The 16,594-nt window shown below is 43.3% G+C and overlaps 1 protein-coding gene across 3 annotated transcripts in view; it reads right to left on the bottom strand.

Annotated features, from left to right (window-relative positions):
* Positions 1–1,596: 1,596 nt before the first annotated feature.
* LOC110538761 (centrosomal protein of 112 kDa-like) overlaps positions 1,597–16,594 on the bottom strand; it is a 185,734-nt gene continuing 170,736 nt past the window's right edge. For all 3 annotated transcript variants that reach the window (XM_036939340.1, XM_036939342.1, XM_036939341.1), the window contains 3 exons: positions 6,959–7,060; positions 2,525–2,589; positions 1,597–2,049 (listed from right to left, as the gene is read on the bottom strand). In XM_036939340.1, the coding sequence (XP_036795235.1) occupies positions 2,046–2,049; positions 2,525–2,589; positions 6,959–7,060 (171 nt within the window). In that variant the 3' untranslated portion in view covers positions 1,597–2,045. The remainder of the gene's footprint in view (positions 2,050–2,524; positions 2,590–6,958; positions 7,061–16,594) is intronic.

The raw sequence follows: 16,594 nt of genomic DNA, 5'->3' as shown, positions 1-16,594 counted from the left end.
ACTGCAATGTCTGTTCACAAAATATTGCTCTTGCAGTCCTTATTCTTACATCTTGAAGCATCTACTTGTGACGGGAGTTTGAAAAAGTAGTAATAGTACTAGTTGTTTTCATGTCATTCAAAACCATTGTGTTAATATATTTGACCAGGGGGGACTGCTTAAATACAGCAATGCCACAAACGGCTGCCATTTAATGGACAGGAACGTCTGAGGTCATCATGGGTTTCCAGTGGAGACAATGGTATAAGCCAGAGTCATTCAGAACCATACTAAACTACTGTTCTGTTTGGCTGGATGTTCCACCATTACTACCAGAGGTCTCTATCTGCACCAACCACAAACCCCCAATACAACAGAACTACTGTTCAGAATAGAAAATGGCTGCCACGCTCCAATGGGAGCAATGAAGATTCAAGGTCTCTGGCTTGGTCGTAAAGAGTAGATCTCAATTCGTTGCAAGCTGAGGTTGTGTGTCAACTCAAAAATAATACAATATTTTTATTACATATGGGATCAAAACACTGTTAAGATGAGAAATTATGTGTTCATTGACAATCAAACAAATTAATATGATGGAAAAATGACTTTAATAAAACAATGCATTCGGTATGTACATTCAGTATGTCTCATGGAATCACAAAAAACAACATACACTACATGGCCAAAAGTATGTGGACACCTGCTCGTCGAACATCTCATTCCAAAATCATGGGAATTAATATGGAGTTGGTCCTCCCTTTGCTGCTACCACAGCCTCTAGTCTTCTGGTAAGGCTTCCCACTCGATGTTGGAACATTGCTGCGGGGACTTCCTTCCACTCAGCCACAAGAGCATTAGTGAGGTCGGGCACTGATGTTGGGTGATTAGGCCTGGTTTGTAGTCGGCTTTCCAATTCATCCCAAAGGGGTTTGATGTGGTTGAGGTCAGGGCTCTGTGCAGGTCAGTCAAGTTCTTCCATATCGATCTCAACAAACCATTTCTGTATGGACCTCGCTTTGTGCACGGGGCATTGTCATGCTGAAACAGGAAAGGGCCTTCCCCCAAACTGTTGCTACAAAGTTGGAAGCACAGAATCGTCTAGAATGTGATTGTATGCTGTAGTATTAAGATTTCCCTTCACTGGAACTAACGATCCTGAACCATGAAAAACAGCCCCAGGCCATTATTCCTCCTCCACCAAACTTTACAGTTGGCACTATGCATTGGGGCAGGTAGCGTTCTCCTGGCAACCGCCACACCCAATTCGTCCGTCGGACTGCAAGATGGTGACGCGTGATTCATCACTCCAGAGAACGCATTTCCACTGTTCCAGAGTCCAATGACGGCGAGCTTTACACCACTCCAGCCGACGCTTGGCATTGCGCATGGTGATCTTGTATGTGGCTGCTCGACCATGGAAATCCATTTCATGAAGCTCCCAACGAACATGCAACGCACTTCAGCAATCGGCGGTCCCATTCTGGGAGCTTGTGTGGCCTACCACTTTGTGGCTGAGCAGTTGTTGCGCCTAGATTTTTCCACTTCACAATAACATCACTTACAGTTGACCAGGGCAGCTCTAACAGGGCAGAAATTTGACAAACTGAATTGTTGAACATCACTAAGCTCTTTAGTAAGGCCATTCTAGTGTCAATGTCTCTCTATGGAGATTGCATGGCTGTGTGCTAGATTTGAAACACCTGCCAGCAACGGGTGAGGCTGAAATAGCAGAATCCACTCATTTAAATGGGTGTCCACATAACTTTGTATTTATAGTGTATGTATGGATAGTACGCACATTAAACATCCACAAAAAGTTATGAAAAATTATTGATTTCTAACGGGGAATGTGAAAAAAAATCTGACAGTGAATAAATATGTACAAATCCATAGTAGTTAAAAACAGTGTGGGTGTGGCCAACATAACTGGCACAACTGATTGGTGCACCCATGGCATGACAGATGTGTGATGCCTGGTAACTGTGGCGATGATTCTCACATCTGATAGACTGTCTTATTCTTCATGTCCGGATAATGGGTGTGGCCAAGGGAAGAACAGTCCATGGTTACCTAGATTGGGTGAGGGGAGGGGTTTAGGACAGGAGAGAAAAGGGAGGGTTGTTTAAGCACATGTCATGTTTCATGAACTTCACATCTCTCAACAGTATTATATTACTCAAAGAGGATAGAGAAGATTCAGTTTTGACTACCTGCCCGGGACTACAGATGGAAAATCTGGCACATTTACAGAAATATTGATTGATGTGTATTGTCCCTGTCAAATCAATGTAGTAAATGAAATGACTGAGTTGGGTTTGGGTGGTGTAATTTGAGTGACTTCGACGCCTCCTATGTTCACCCAGATAGATCACAGCATTGTCCCAGGTGGCAGCAGCAGACTATTTGAATGGCCACTCTCATCACAGGGTATGTATAGATGCTTTCCATAAACACATCCAGTGTCTCTGACAGCATGACGGATGGACGAGACATCAAAGGCTTCCACCGCCAGGCCTCGATCACAGTCACGTTACAGGACATTTACCTCCTGCTGTGACAGGCATCCAGGTCCTCCTGTAACACAGAAGCTCTCTTCTGGAGGAAGTTCACCTGCAGCCAACACAGAGTAAGGGGTCAACACACACAGTAGGGGGTCAGGGGTCAATGCACAGTAGGGGCTCAGTAAGAGGGTATAGGAGTAGAGTGATAGAGAAGGGGTTGAGATAGAAAAGGGTTAAGGCAATAGGGGGCAAGCATTGGAGAGTAGGGGGGAGTAGGGGTTGAAGGGAGCAATTCGTAGGGGGCTAGGGAGTAATTCATACGGGAGTAGGGGGCTAGGGAGTAATTCATAGGGGAGTACGGGGCTAGGGGGTAATTCATACGGGAGTAGGGGGCTAGGGAGTAATTCATAGGGGAGTAGGGGACTAGGGAGTAATTCATAGGGGAGTAGGGGGCTAGGGAGTAATTCATAGGGGAGTAGGGGGCTAGGGAGTAATTCATAGGGGAGTAGGGGACTAGGGAGTAATTCAAAGGGGAGTAGGGGACTAGGGAGTAATTCATAGGGGAGTAGGGGACTAGGGAGTAATTCATAGGGGAGTAGGGGGCTAGGGAGTAATTCATAGGGGAGTAGGGGGCTAGGGAGTAATTTATAGGGGAGTAGGGGGCTAGGGAGTAATTCATAGGGGAGTAGGGGGCTAGGGAGAAATTCACAGAAGAGTAGGGGGCTAGGGAGTAATTCATAGGGGAGTAGGGGGCTAGGGAGTAATTCATACGGGAGTAGGGGACTAGGGAGTAATTCATAGGGGAGTAGGGGGCTAGGGGGTAATTCATAGGGGAGTAGGGGGCTAGGGAGTAATTCATAGGGGAGTAGGGGGCTATGGAGTAATTCATAGGGGAGTATGGGGCTAGGGAGTAATTAATACGGGAGTAGGGGACTAGGGAGTAATTCATAGGGGGCTAGGGAGTAATTCATAGGGGAGTATGGGGCTAGGGAGTAATTCATACGGGAGTAGGGGACTAGGGAGTAATTCATAGGGGAGTAGGGGCCTAGGGAGAAATTCATAGGGCAGTAGGGGGCTAGGGAGTAATTCAAATGGGAGTAGGGGGCTAGGGAGTAATTCATAGGGCAGTAGGGGGCTAGGGAGTAATTCATAGGGTAGTAGGGGGCTAGGGAGTAATTCATAGGGGAGTAGGGGGCTAGGGAGTAATTCATAGGGGAGTAGGGGGCTAGGGAGTAATTCATACGGGAGTAGGGGGCTAGGGAGTAATTCATACGGGAGTAGGGGGCTAGGGAGTAATTCATACGGGAGTAGGGGACTAGGGAGTAATTCATACGGGAGTAGGGGACTAGGGAGTAATTTATAGGGGAGTAGGGAGTAATTCATAGGGGGCTAGGGGGTAATTCACAAAAGAGTAGGGGGCTAGGGAGTAATTCATAGGGGAGTAGGGGGCTAGGGAGTAATTCATACCGGGAAGGGGGCTAGGAAATAATGAATACGGGAGTAGGGGCTAGGGAGTAAGACGACTGAGTGAGATTATAGGTGAGAGGTTAGGATTTTGATACAGTAGTGAAACCATGAGAATCCAAGACATGGGGTCAGTAAAGCTAGGTCACTAGTACTTTACGGGGACAGTGAAAGAGGGTTAGATGAGGCAGTATCAGGCCTTAACTACATACAGTGAAAGAGTTAACTTCCAAAGGGTTAGATGAGGCAGTATCAGGCCTTAACTACATACAGTGAAAGAGTTAACTTCCAAAGGGTTAGATGAGGCAGTATCAGGCCTTAACTACATACAGTGAAAGTCTAAACCCCCTTCAACTTTTTCACATTTTGTTTGTCAGTGCCTCAGTTTCATGCATTTTTACAAATATTTCTACACGCCATACTCCACACTTAAGGACATTTTTTTTTATATAGTGAAAAAAGTATTTATTAAAAATACAAAACTTAAATATCATAATTGGACATGTCTCCACCCCCCTGAGTTAATACTTGGTGGAAGCACCTTAGGCAGAAATTACAGCAGTCTGTTGGGATAGGTCTCAACCAGGTCTCAACCAGGTCTCAACCAACTTTGCACACCTAGATTTGGCAATATTTGACCATTCTTCTTTATAAAACTGCTCAAGCTCTGTCAAGCTCCTTTGGGAGCATAGATGGAGAACAATCTTCAATCTTAAATGTTTTAATTAAATGTAGGTGGGGGCTCTGACTGGGCCACTCAAGGACAGTTTCCTTTTTATAACTTAATCACTCCACCGTAGCTTTGGCTGTGTGCTTCAGGTCGTTGTCATGCTGAAAAGGGGAACTTCCGTCCCAGTTTTAGCTTTCTTGCAGAGGGTAGCAGGTTTTCCTCAAGGACTTTTCTGTACATTGCTTCATTCATTGCCCCTTCTATCCTGATAAGTGAGAAAAGTGAGGATCTCTCTGTACTTTGCTCTGTTCATCTTTCCCTTGATCCTGACTAGTCTCCCAGAACCTGCCACTGAAAAACCTCCCCATAACATGATGCTACCACCAACATGCTTCACAGTAGGGACGTTGTTCTTTGGGTGATGGGTTTGCGGGTATGATGGGTATTGGGTTTGGCCAAACGTAACGCTTTGCATTTAGGCCAAAACGTTTTGCCACATGGCTACTTTGCCTACTTCAAGACCGGTGGGCTTTCTTGAATAATGGCTTCCATCTTGCCACCCTATATGGCAGATTTGTGGAGTGCTTGGGATATTGTTGTCACATACACACTTTGACCAGTCTTGGCCATAAAAACCTGTAGCTCTTTCAAAGTTGCCATTGGACTCCTACTTGCTCGGTCATCCAGTTTGGAGCGACGGCCTGATTTAGGCAGGGTCTTGGTGGTGCCATACACCTTCTACTGTACTTCTTAATAATCGTCTTGACCGTGCTCCAAGGGATATTCAGGCCTTAGAATGTTTTATCCCCAGAACCTACAGGAACTGCTGAATTGATCCTGAAATCATGTGAATCACTACAATTCAACACAGGTGGAGGCCAATTAAGTTGGTGTGTGATTTTGAAGGTGACTTGTTACACCTGAGCTAATTTAGGACTGCTATTAGAAAGCGGTGGAGACTTCTACAACCAAGATATTTCAGTTTTATTTTGTATCGATTTTAAAAAAATTTCACTTGGAAGTTGTGGGGTAGGATGTGTAGATCAATGGAGAAAAACAACGATTTGAATGCATTTTACTCCAGGCTATAAGGCAACAAAAGGTGAAAAGTTTGAAGGGGGCTTTAGACTTTCTATAGGCACTGTACATACTACTGTCTTCCACAACAAATGAAAACAAATACAAATCCTTCTCTTTAGATCAAATGAAACAAAAAGGTTATAATATTTATTGATGTGTAACTACTGTACTGGAACTCAATGGTACATTCCCTTCTCTTGGATGGAAACCTCAGGAACAGATTTAGCGTTTCAGTTGGAGAGGCGGAGCTGCTGCTTTCAGAGGAGTAACAGCACCAGTATGCAAAAACGGAACTGCGGTCGGATGCCATGGAGTCACTCTTTCGTTCAGTAAAATAATGCGTCGTAATGTGCAAAACCCAAGACATCCTCAATGAAAAGGGAGGCCGTTCTGGTCGTGAATTACATCGTATAAACATATCCGATGGTAGAGGCTTGTGGTGGCAGGACTGGAAAGAGATCCAGCCGGAGCTATCCAAAGCAGCCAGGCGTTGGGGCCAGTTTGAGTTTAGAAATGCGGGCCCCCTCCAAATGTTGTTGTTGGTTGGTTAGTGGGGCCCCCCTCTCCCTCAGCCCGCTCCACCACAGCCCGACACAGAAAGGCCTATTGTTTACATTTGAAATTCCCGTCCCTCACGCCGCCCAACACAGTTTTCTTGTCGAACAAGGCCCAGTTAAACTAATAGGAGACTGTCCACGGCGGCTGGGCGGCAGTATTAATGTGGTTAAACGCGGGGTGTAATTGATCATAATAATTGTGTGTGATCTGATGGAGCCTAGAGAAAGAGAGGGAGCTTCAAAGTGGACCGGTCCAAAGCCATGTCTATGGGCTCTGGTGTCTGGTCTACACCACCATATGATATCCCCTCACCACGGCCAAGGAATCAAACAAACAATGCTGACACTCACATTGAGACTAAGTGTGGGTTCTGTCTGGGATGGTTTCTATCAATATGTAGAGAGGGAGGAAAGCAGAAAAGAAAATGGCAGCAAAGGAAAACTGTTCATAGTTGGTATCTGAAGAAACACTGAAAAGGAAAGCAGGTCTATAAGGTGAGATGTATGGAGTGTATTGCCCAGGTACAGGGACCTCGGTCTGTATTACTCCATATAGGTCAGGGGTCAACAACTCTAGGTCACTAACACATTAATCAACTAACCAAGATCTTGATAGTTAGTTGATATGTGGATTAGTTTAATTTGGTGAGTTAGATATAGGCTGTGAGTGTCCTGTGTATAGTGTCCCATGCAGGACTTGTTCCTACCTGAGACTTGAGAGAGGAGATGGTGTCCTCCAGCTCCTGTCGCAGCTCAGCTGGCATCAGCCCTTTCATTTTCATCGCACACTCCTGAAGCACCACCGTCACCTGCAGGGAGAGGAACAGGAGGAGGAACAGGAAGAAAGAGAGGATGTGGTTCAATACACTTATTGTAAGTGTCTCTGGACAAGAGCTTCTATTAATTGACCAAAGAGTAATTATACACACATCGCCCCTTATTGGCTAATAAAAAGATCACGGCCACCATAGACCACATGTGGCCAACTCAGCGTAACCCTTAGGGTATGCAGTAGCTGCAGGTTTGTGTTCCAGCTCAGCACAAACACACCTAATTCAAATGAACTAATCACCATATTCATTTTAGAGACCATCATTATCTGAATCAGGTGTCTTAATAAATCTGGGCCTGAGCAGACATTTACTTCCGCCCTCCTGGACCAGAATTGACCACCCTTGACTTTTAGACCCAGGCCCAGCTGGGTTTGAAAGAACAGACAGAACACATCAAACACACCAGCCCTCCCTATGTCGGGCACAGAGAGGGCTGTCTGGAGCTAAATTACACTGGAGAAAACCATAGTCTGATTACAAAGTTTAAAACGTTTGGTTAGCCATTCCTCCATGCCCACAAACACACACAGAGCATGTACTGAAGGTTCAGTAGGCAGACATGCTGTAATGACAAACTGAGAGGTTTCACCCCTCAGAGCCTGGTTCTTCTCTAGGTTTGGTCCTAGGTTCCTACCTTTCTAGGGAGTTTTTCCTAGCCACCATGCTTCTACATCTGTATTGCTTGCTGTTTGGGGTTTTAGGCTGGGTTTCTGTATAGGCACTTTGTGACATCTGCTGATGTAAAAGGGACTTATAAAGACATTTGATTGATTGATTGATTGACTGATAACTAGGGAGAGCCCCAAACTATTCCTACTATTACATTTTTAGCATGCCGAAGTCCAGTTATTTCCTCTTTATTTTTCTTTAGATATTCAGTTCGAGAGAGAGAGAGAGAGAGAGAGAGAGAGAGAGAGAGAGAGAGAGAGAGAGAGAGAGAGAGGCCAAGTATTAGAAAATTGGTTTTCCAAAAATAATTTTCCTGTTGTGGATTTAACTGATTGATCTGGTTTTCTGTAATGAATCTTTCAGGGGCACAATGAAAGGGATTTGGACGCACTTCAAAGGGGGAGAGTATAAATGATCCCAACACAGAACAGCTCTTTTTGTCTCAGCACAGTGTGCAGTAGATTAGGCCTTTGCCACTTAGCCCAAAATGTTCTCCCTCCCACCTCATTTAAAAGTGTCGGGCCAATAACATCATCAGGAGAAAAAGTCTATCAATTTTCTTTTGTTTCTTTCCTCCGTGAGAAAGGGAGCCATGAGTAATTTGAGAATGAACAATTTCAAACATACGCAAAAAATAATATTTTACAGGCTGTAATTTGGGATGCCAACAAGCAACAAGTAAAAAAAAAAGTGTAGAACCCCTGAGAGGGAGGCAGTTATAACAAGATGGCACCCAGACAAAACACTCAAGACCAAAAAACACAGAACGAACAAACAACGGTTAAATGATCACTGTCCTCATAAACCACATCCAATGTAAAAGTATTGGGATTCTTTGCAAGCTTTCCATTCAAGTTCCCTGGCTGCATTCTTAATGCATATACAGTACGTACAGTGCAGTATTTAAGTTACCACAGCAGTAAGGGTGTACACACTTCAATCTAAATGACTAGCGCCCTCCCGACAACTCCCTGTCCGTTTTCCGTCCCATAGATCAGATTCAGGGTAACTAGAATTCACTGGCTGCATTCTTAATGCATATACAGTACGTACAGTGCAGTATTTAAGTTACCACAGCAGTAAGGGTGTACACACTTCAATCTAAATGACTAGCGCCCTCCCGACAACTCCCTGTCCGTTTTCCGTCCCATAGATCAGATTCAGGGTAACTAGAATTCACTGGGCTACACTGCAGGGTGGACTGGAGCCTCTACTCACAGGATTGAGACTAATCAAAGTAGACAGGCCATGAATGTTTAATTGAATAACTATGAGTACTAGAGAAGGGGGAGAAAGAGAGAGAGAGGATGAGAGAGGACGAGAGAGAGAAAGATTGAGAGAGAGATGGGACGAGAGAGAGAAAGATTGAGAGAGAGATGGGACGAGAGAGAGAAAGATTGAGAGAGAAAGAGAGGACGAGAGATGACGAGAGAGAGAGAGGACGAGAGAGAAAGATTGAGAGAGAGAGATGGGACGAGAGAGAGAAAGATTGAGAGAGAGAGAGAGGACAAGAGAGAGATGATGAGAAAGAGAGGTAAAATGAAAAATAGAGAAAGAAAGCAAGAAAGGAAGAGGGGATAAGCGAAACAGATCTCCTAGGGGGTAATATATTACCCCTTCACTTTTCTTGTCTGACAGCGAGAGGGTATACTGTATAATAGAGATGTCTACCTGGCCACCAGCCTAATGACGTTTCAGCCAGCTGTATTAGATCATCATTAGCCTGGGCGTTGTACTGTAGGACAGACACAAAGAGCTCTAGATCACATTATAGAGGATATGCTCTGCAGCTGGAATGCTATGTAATGCGATGTAATGGCTGCAGGTGGACTTAGTTAGTGGAACACTGCAGTGCTTAATTGTGTTGTCCCCTGTTAGGTAAGATGTGAGCTGTATGTACTGCCTGTTTGAAAAGAGAGTTCTCTAATACAAGTCTGATTCATATATATACAGTGCCTTGCGAAAGTATTCGGCCCCCTTGAACTTTGCGACCTTTTGCCACATTTCAGGCTTCAAACATAAAGATATAAAACTGTATTTTTTTGTGAAGAATCAACAACAAGTGGGACACAATCATGAAGTGGAACGACATTTATTGGATATTTCAAACTTTTTTAACAAATCAAAAACTGAAAAATTGGGCGTGCAAAATTATTCAGCCCCTTTACTTTCAGTGCAGCAAACTCTCTCCAGAAGTTCAGTGAGGATCTCTGAATGATTCAATGTTGACCTAAATGACTAATGATGATAAATACAATCCACCTGTGTGTAATCAAGTCTCCGTATAAATGCACCTGCACCGTGATAGTCTCAGAGGTCCGTTAAAAGCGCAGAGAGCATCATGAAGAACAAGGAACACACCAGGCAGGTCCGAGATACTGTTGTGAAGAAGTTTAAAGCCGGATTTGGATACAAAAAGATTTCCCAAGCTTTAAACATCCCAAGGAGCACTGTGCAAGTGATAATATTGAAATGGAAGGAGTATCAGACCACTGCAAATCTACCAAGACCTGGCCGTCCCTCTAAACTTTCAGCTCATACAAGGAGAAGACTGATCAGAGATGCAGCCAAGAGGCCCATGATCACTCTGGATGAACTGCAGAGATCTACAGCTGAGGTGGGAGACTCTGTCCATAGGACAACAATCAGTCGTATATTGCACAAATCTGGCCTTTATGGAAGAGTGGCAAGAAGAAAGCCATTTCTTAAAGATATCCATAAAAAGTGTTGTTTAAAGTTTGCCACAAGCCACCTGGGAGACACACCAAACATGTGGAAGAAGGTGCTCTGGTCAGATGAAACCAAAATGTAACTTTTTGGCAACAATGCAAAACGTTATGTTTGGCGTAAAAGCAACACAGCTGAACACACCATCCCCACTGTCAAACATGGTGGTGGCAGCATCATGGTTTGGGCCTGCTTTTCTTCAGCAGGGACAGGGAAGATGGTTAAAATTGATGGGAAGATGGATGGAGCCAAATACAGGACCATTCTGGAAGAAAACCTGATGGTGTCTGCAAAAGACCTGAGACTGGGACGGAGATTTGTCTTCCAACAAGACAATGATCCAAAACATAAAGCAAAATCTACAATGGAATGGTTCAAAAATAAACATATCCAGGTGTTAGAATGGCCAAGTCAAAAGTCCAGACCTGAATCCAATCGAGAATCTGTGGAAAGAACTGAAAACTGCTGTTCACAAATGCTCTCCATCCAACCTCACTGAGCTCGAGCTGTTTTGCAAGGAGGAATGGGAAAAAATTTCAGTCTCTCGATGTGCAAAACTGATAGAGACATACCCCAAGCGACTTACAGCTGTAATCGCAGCAAAAGGTGGCGCTACAAAGTATTAACTTAAGGGGGCTGAATAATTTTGCACGCCCAATTTTTCAGTTTTTGATTTGTTAAAAAAGTTTGAAATATCCAATAAATGTCGTTCCACTTCATGATTGTGTCCCACTTGTTGTTGATTATTCACAAAAAAAATACAGTTTTATATCTTTATGTTTGAAGCCTGAAATGTGGCAAAAGGTCGCAAAGTTCAAGGGGGCCGAATACTTTCGCAAGGCACTGTATATATATATATATATATATATATATATATATATATTCATAATACAGTTTCCTACTATACTAAGCTGATCAAGGGGTCGAAAAATGTAGATATTGCCAGATGTTCACTGTCCGAGGAACATGCCGTGGAAGCTTTATTGCTGGGTAAAGTGTCCATAAGCAGAGGTAATTAAACTGTTCTGTGTTCTTTTTCTCTCTTCATCTCTGCCTGTCTTGTTGTACATGCAACCTGTCTCACATGCATTCATTAAAAAACCCATAAAATGTTAGCTGCTAATTTTCAGATTTACACCACATAAACCATTTTCACTGGACTATCTGTTGCTGCCAAGTTCTGATTTCCCTGGGGGGTTGGCCTTGCAATAACCAAGTGGTGAGACACAGCCCTCTATATTTAAATGTTTCAGGTACACTCCGATAGGTGTCTGCGTCACATACAGTATCTTCTATTGACATTATCTTCTATTGTTTGTCCTCATGTGTCTGTTTTTCAGCATAAAGTACTCTGTAGTCACTTAGTGTGGACACCAGGTGAGACCACACACACAATAACCATCTCTCTTCTTCACTTCATCTCTCTCTCCCTTCTCCCTAAATCATCTAGATTATATCAGCTGCTTTGGTGAACCCCTCCCGCATCTGAACTGGCTGACACAGAGGGCACAGCATGGTCATAGGCAAGAGGTCACTTGGTCGGGACAACAGGAAGTATTATTAAAGAGATGCTGACATTGAAATACAGACAGATGTAGTAGTCCCAGAGTTAATGATCCAAGGTCAGTTTTGAATTTCACCTCCTGATGATTATGATGACTGACCGTGTTAGAACAAAAGAAAAACAGGGCTTAATCATGCACTCTCTCTATCCATCTGTCTCTCATCTGCAGGTATGTTTTGATGTGAGAGAGGAAGCCAGTCCCGTCATCGTCAATGATCATAATTACAATAAATGTATTATGTATTCATAACACCTGGATAATGAACTTCTTTCAATAAAGTGTTTCACATTCTCCACTGGTTGAAATTATGTATCTCCTTGAAATACTATCCTGGTTCCTCAGATTAATGCAGATGAAGGGAGTTAGATATGCATAGTTTTTTTCTGTATATATGAATTACAAATCAATCATGTTTCTAGTCTTTTGCATAGTTAACCTTTTGCGTGTAGGGGGCAGTATTTTCGTTTTTGGCTAAAGAACGTACCCATTTGAAACTGCCTATTTCTCAGCCCCAGAAACTAGAATATGCATATAATTGTCAGATTAGGATAGAAAACACTCTAACGTTTTCAAAACTGTAAAAAAATGAGCGTGAAAGATCACATTGCGTAATTGGATAGGTTGGGGCTCTCAGAGTGAGTTTTGCGCTATAGAGTAGAGCGGCCATTGTTTCTCCTGGTGTTATTGAAAAACCTACACACCCGGTTGATATAATATATCTAATATATATTTTAAAAACAACCTGAGGATTGATTATAAAAAACATTTGACATGTTTCTGTGGACATTATGGATATTATTTGGAATATACGTCTGCGTTGTCGTGACCGCTCTTTCCTGTGGATTTCTGAACATAACGCGACAAACAAACAGAGGTATTTTGGGTATAAAACTAATCTTTATGGAACAAAAGGAACATTTGTTGTGTAACTGGGAGTCTCGTGAGTGAAAACATCCGAAGGTCATCAAAGGTAAACGTTTTACCAAACGTTTTACACAGATCGGCTACACATCCATAGGCATTCAGTTATTTTTATCCTCCACTACATAAAAAGCAAGTACATAAATAAACCCTTTTTCAGGACCCTGTATTTCTAAGACAATTCGTACAAATCTAAATAACTTCACAGATCTTCATTGTAAAGGCTTTAACTTGTTGAGTGTAGGGGGCAGTATTTTCATGTTTGGCTGAAAAACGTACCCAATTTAAACTGCCTATTTCTCAGGCCCAGAATCTAGAATATGCATATAATTGTCAGATTAGGATAGAAAACACTCGAAAGTTACCAAAACTGTCAAAATATTGTCTGTGAGTATAACAGAACTGATATTACAGGCGAAAACCTGAGAAAAATCCAACAAGGAAGTGCTGTTTTTCTTGAAAGCTCTCTGTTCCATTGGATGACTTGCCTCCATTTAAAGGGATATCAACCAGATTCCTTTTCCTATGGCTTCCTCAAGGTGTGAACAGTCTTTATACATAGTTTCAGGCTTTTATTTTGAAAAATGAGCGAGAAAGAACCCATCGCGTCAGTGGATGGCAGGGTGCCAGCAGAGTTTTTCATGCGCTACAGCTTGGAACAGCCATTTTCTCTCTCTCTTCCTATTGAAGAAGCTACATTCCGGTTGACATATTATCGATTATATTATTAGATTATTTATATAAAACACATTTGACATGTTTCTACAAATTTTTATTTTGGATATAAAAATAATCTTTATGGAACAAAAGGAACATTTATTGTGTAACGGAGTCTCGTGAGTGCAAACATCCGAAGATCATCAAAGGTAAGCGATTTCATTTATTGCTTTTCTGACTTTCGTGACCAATCTACTTGGCTGCTAGCTGTTTGTAATATTTTGTCTACTGAGAGAGATGTTCTTACATAAACGCTTGGTATGCCTTCGCTGAAAAGCTTTATTGAAATCTGACACCCCAGGTGGATTAACAACAAGCTAAGCTGTGTTTTGCTATATCGCACTTGTGATTTCATGAAAATTAAATATTTTTAGTAATTTAATTTGAATTTGGCGCGCTGCAATTCAGCGGATGTTGATAAAAATGATCCCGGTAACGGGATGGGTGCGTCAAGAAGTTAAACACTGTTTTCCATGCTTGTTCAATGAACCATAAACAATTAATGAACATGCACCTGTGGAACGGTCGTTAAGACACTAACGACTTACAGACGGTAGGCATTTAAGGTCAGTTATGAACACTTAGGACACTAAAGAGGCCTTTCTATTGACTCTGAAAAACACCAAAAGAAAGATGCCCATGGTCCCTGCTCATCTGCGTGAACGTGCCTTGGGCATGCTGCAGGTAGGCATGAGGACTGCAGATGTGGCCAGGGAAATAAATTGCAATGTCCGTACTGTGAGACGCCTAAGACAGCGCTACAGGTAGACAGGATGGGCAGGTGATTGTCCTCGCAGAAGCAGACCACGTATAACAACACCTGCATAGAATAGGTACATCCGAACATCACACCTGCGGGACAGGTACAGGATGGCAACAACAACTGCCCGAGTTACACCAGGAATGCACAATACTTCAATCAGTGCTCAGACTGTCCGCAATAGGCTGAGAGAGGCTGGACTGAGGGCTTGTAGGCCTGTTGTAAAGCAGGTCCTCACCAGACATCACTGGCATTGCCTAACCCACCGTTGCTGGACCAGACATGATTGGCAAAAAGTGCCAATCTTCACTGATGAGTCGCTGTTTTGTCTCACCAGGGGTGATGGTTGGATTTGCGTTTATCGTCGAAGTAATGAGTGTTACACCGAGGCCTGTACTCTGGAGCGGGATCGATTTGGAGGTGGAGGGTCCGTCATAGTCGGGGGCGGTGTGTCACAGCATCATTGGGCTGAGCTTGTTGTCATTGCAGGCAATCTCAACGCTGTGCGTTCGAGGGAAGACATCCTCCTCCCTCATGTGGTTCCCTTCCTACAGGCTCATCCTGACATGACCCTCCAGCATGACAATGCCACCAGCCATACTGCTCGTTCTGTGCGTGAATCCCTGCAAGCCAGGAATGTCAGTGTACTGCCATGGCCAGCGAAGAGCCCAAATCTCAATCCCATTGACCACGTCTGGGACCTGTTGGATCAGAGGGCTAGGGCCATTTCCCCCAGAAATGTCTGGGAACTTGCAGGGGCCTTGGTGGAAGAGTGGGGTAACAAGAACTGGCTAATCTGGTGCAGTCCATGAGGAGGAGATGCACTGGAGTACTTAATGCAGCTGGTGGCCACACCAGATACTGACTGTTACTTTTTATTTTGACCCCCTTTGTTCAGGGACACATTATTCCATTTCTGTTAGTCACATGTCTGTGGAACTTGTTCAGTTTATGTCTCAGTTGTTGAACCTTATGTTCATACAAATATTTACACATGTTAAGTGTGCTGAAAATAAACGCAGATGAAAGTGAGATGTCGTTTCGTTTAGTTAGCTAGCTATGTTACTTCAGCTGCATTGCAAGGCAAGCTTACACAATTGTATATTCAATTTGCAGTAAATGCTTTAGCTAGCTAGATTCTTTATATCCACTGTTGCACAAGACGACAGCCTGGTTTGCTGGTTTTCTCAGGAGTCCCTAAAACATTAAACAACACAAATGACAAATTAATTCTCCTGTCACAACACTAGCTAGCTAGCTGGCTAATGTTAGCCAGTCAAATAACTTGCTAAATAGCGATTTTCGTAAATTAACTTTATGACAAAAATATGCACAAACGTTTGTCTCTACATTAACTAACATATTCCTCTCAATTGTAAATGTTTTGCTTGACTCGTTATGACAACTTACATTTGGTTCCACCGTAATGTTTTGTCAGCCATCTTTGTTGAAGAAAGCCCCAGGGACGGGTGGCTTACGTCAAATTCGTCATTGGAACCACTCGATATGATTGGTCATATAAAAACCTTGGGACCCAAATGCATAATGAATTCTCTAACTCACCCTTGCGGTGGCCTGGAGAAATGAAGCCATGACGCTGGGTACCTCTAAGTCCCGCAGTGTAAGCTCACAACTTTCAAAGGAGGAACCACTGTAGGCCTGAGGATGGGTAGATATATACACAGCCCATCTACACTGATCTATAAACAACTGGGGAGTGCCTTGGAGACAAAGCTTTAGTGATCATAAGGCTAATGTATGTCTCACCAAGGCAATTGGGTGTCCTGGTTTACTGGGCAATGTGCAGGGGTGGAGAGAGGCAGAGCAGCCATTTTCTATGGCAGCACCTTTGTTGTGGCTAATACACGCTAGCTATGCTAACCCAGACGTAGATACTACACTACAGTAGGTCAGGCAAAGGACCTAGTGAACTATTTTCAGCTGTGTATATATTCAACACATGGATAGAATAGAAGTCAATGACATCAGTCAGAACCAGGTCAATTCCATTTCAACTGCAAAATTTGGTGGCAGCGGTGGGATCTGGGATGGTAAGCAGTCTGGGGCTCAGAGTGGTGAGAGCAGGTGAGCGATAGTGAATTGAAATTCACTGAATCTCCCGAGTTGACTGAAGGATCACATCGAACACTC

Source organism: Oncorhynchus mykiss, chromosome 12 (assembly GCF_013265735.2).
Source record: "Oncorhynchus mykiss isolate Arlee chromosome 12, USDA_OmykA_1.1, whole genome shotgun sequence".
Taxonomy (NCBI): Eukaryota; Metazoa; Chordata; class Actinopteri; order Salmoniformes; family Salmonidae; genus Oncorhynchus; species Oncorhynchus mykiss.
The sequence above is the reverse complement of the archived record's forward strand: the minus strand, read 5'-3'. Positions and strand labels throughout refer to the sequence as shown.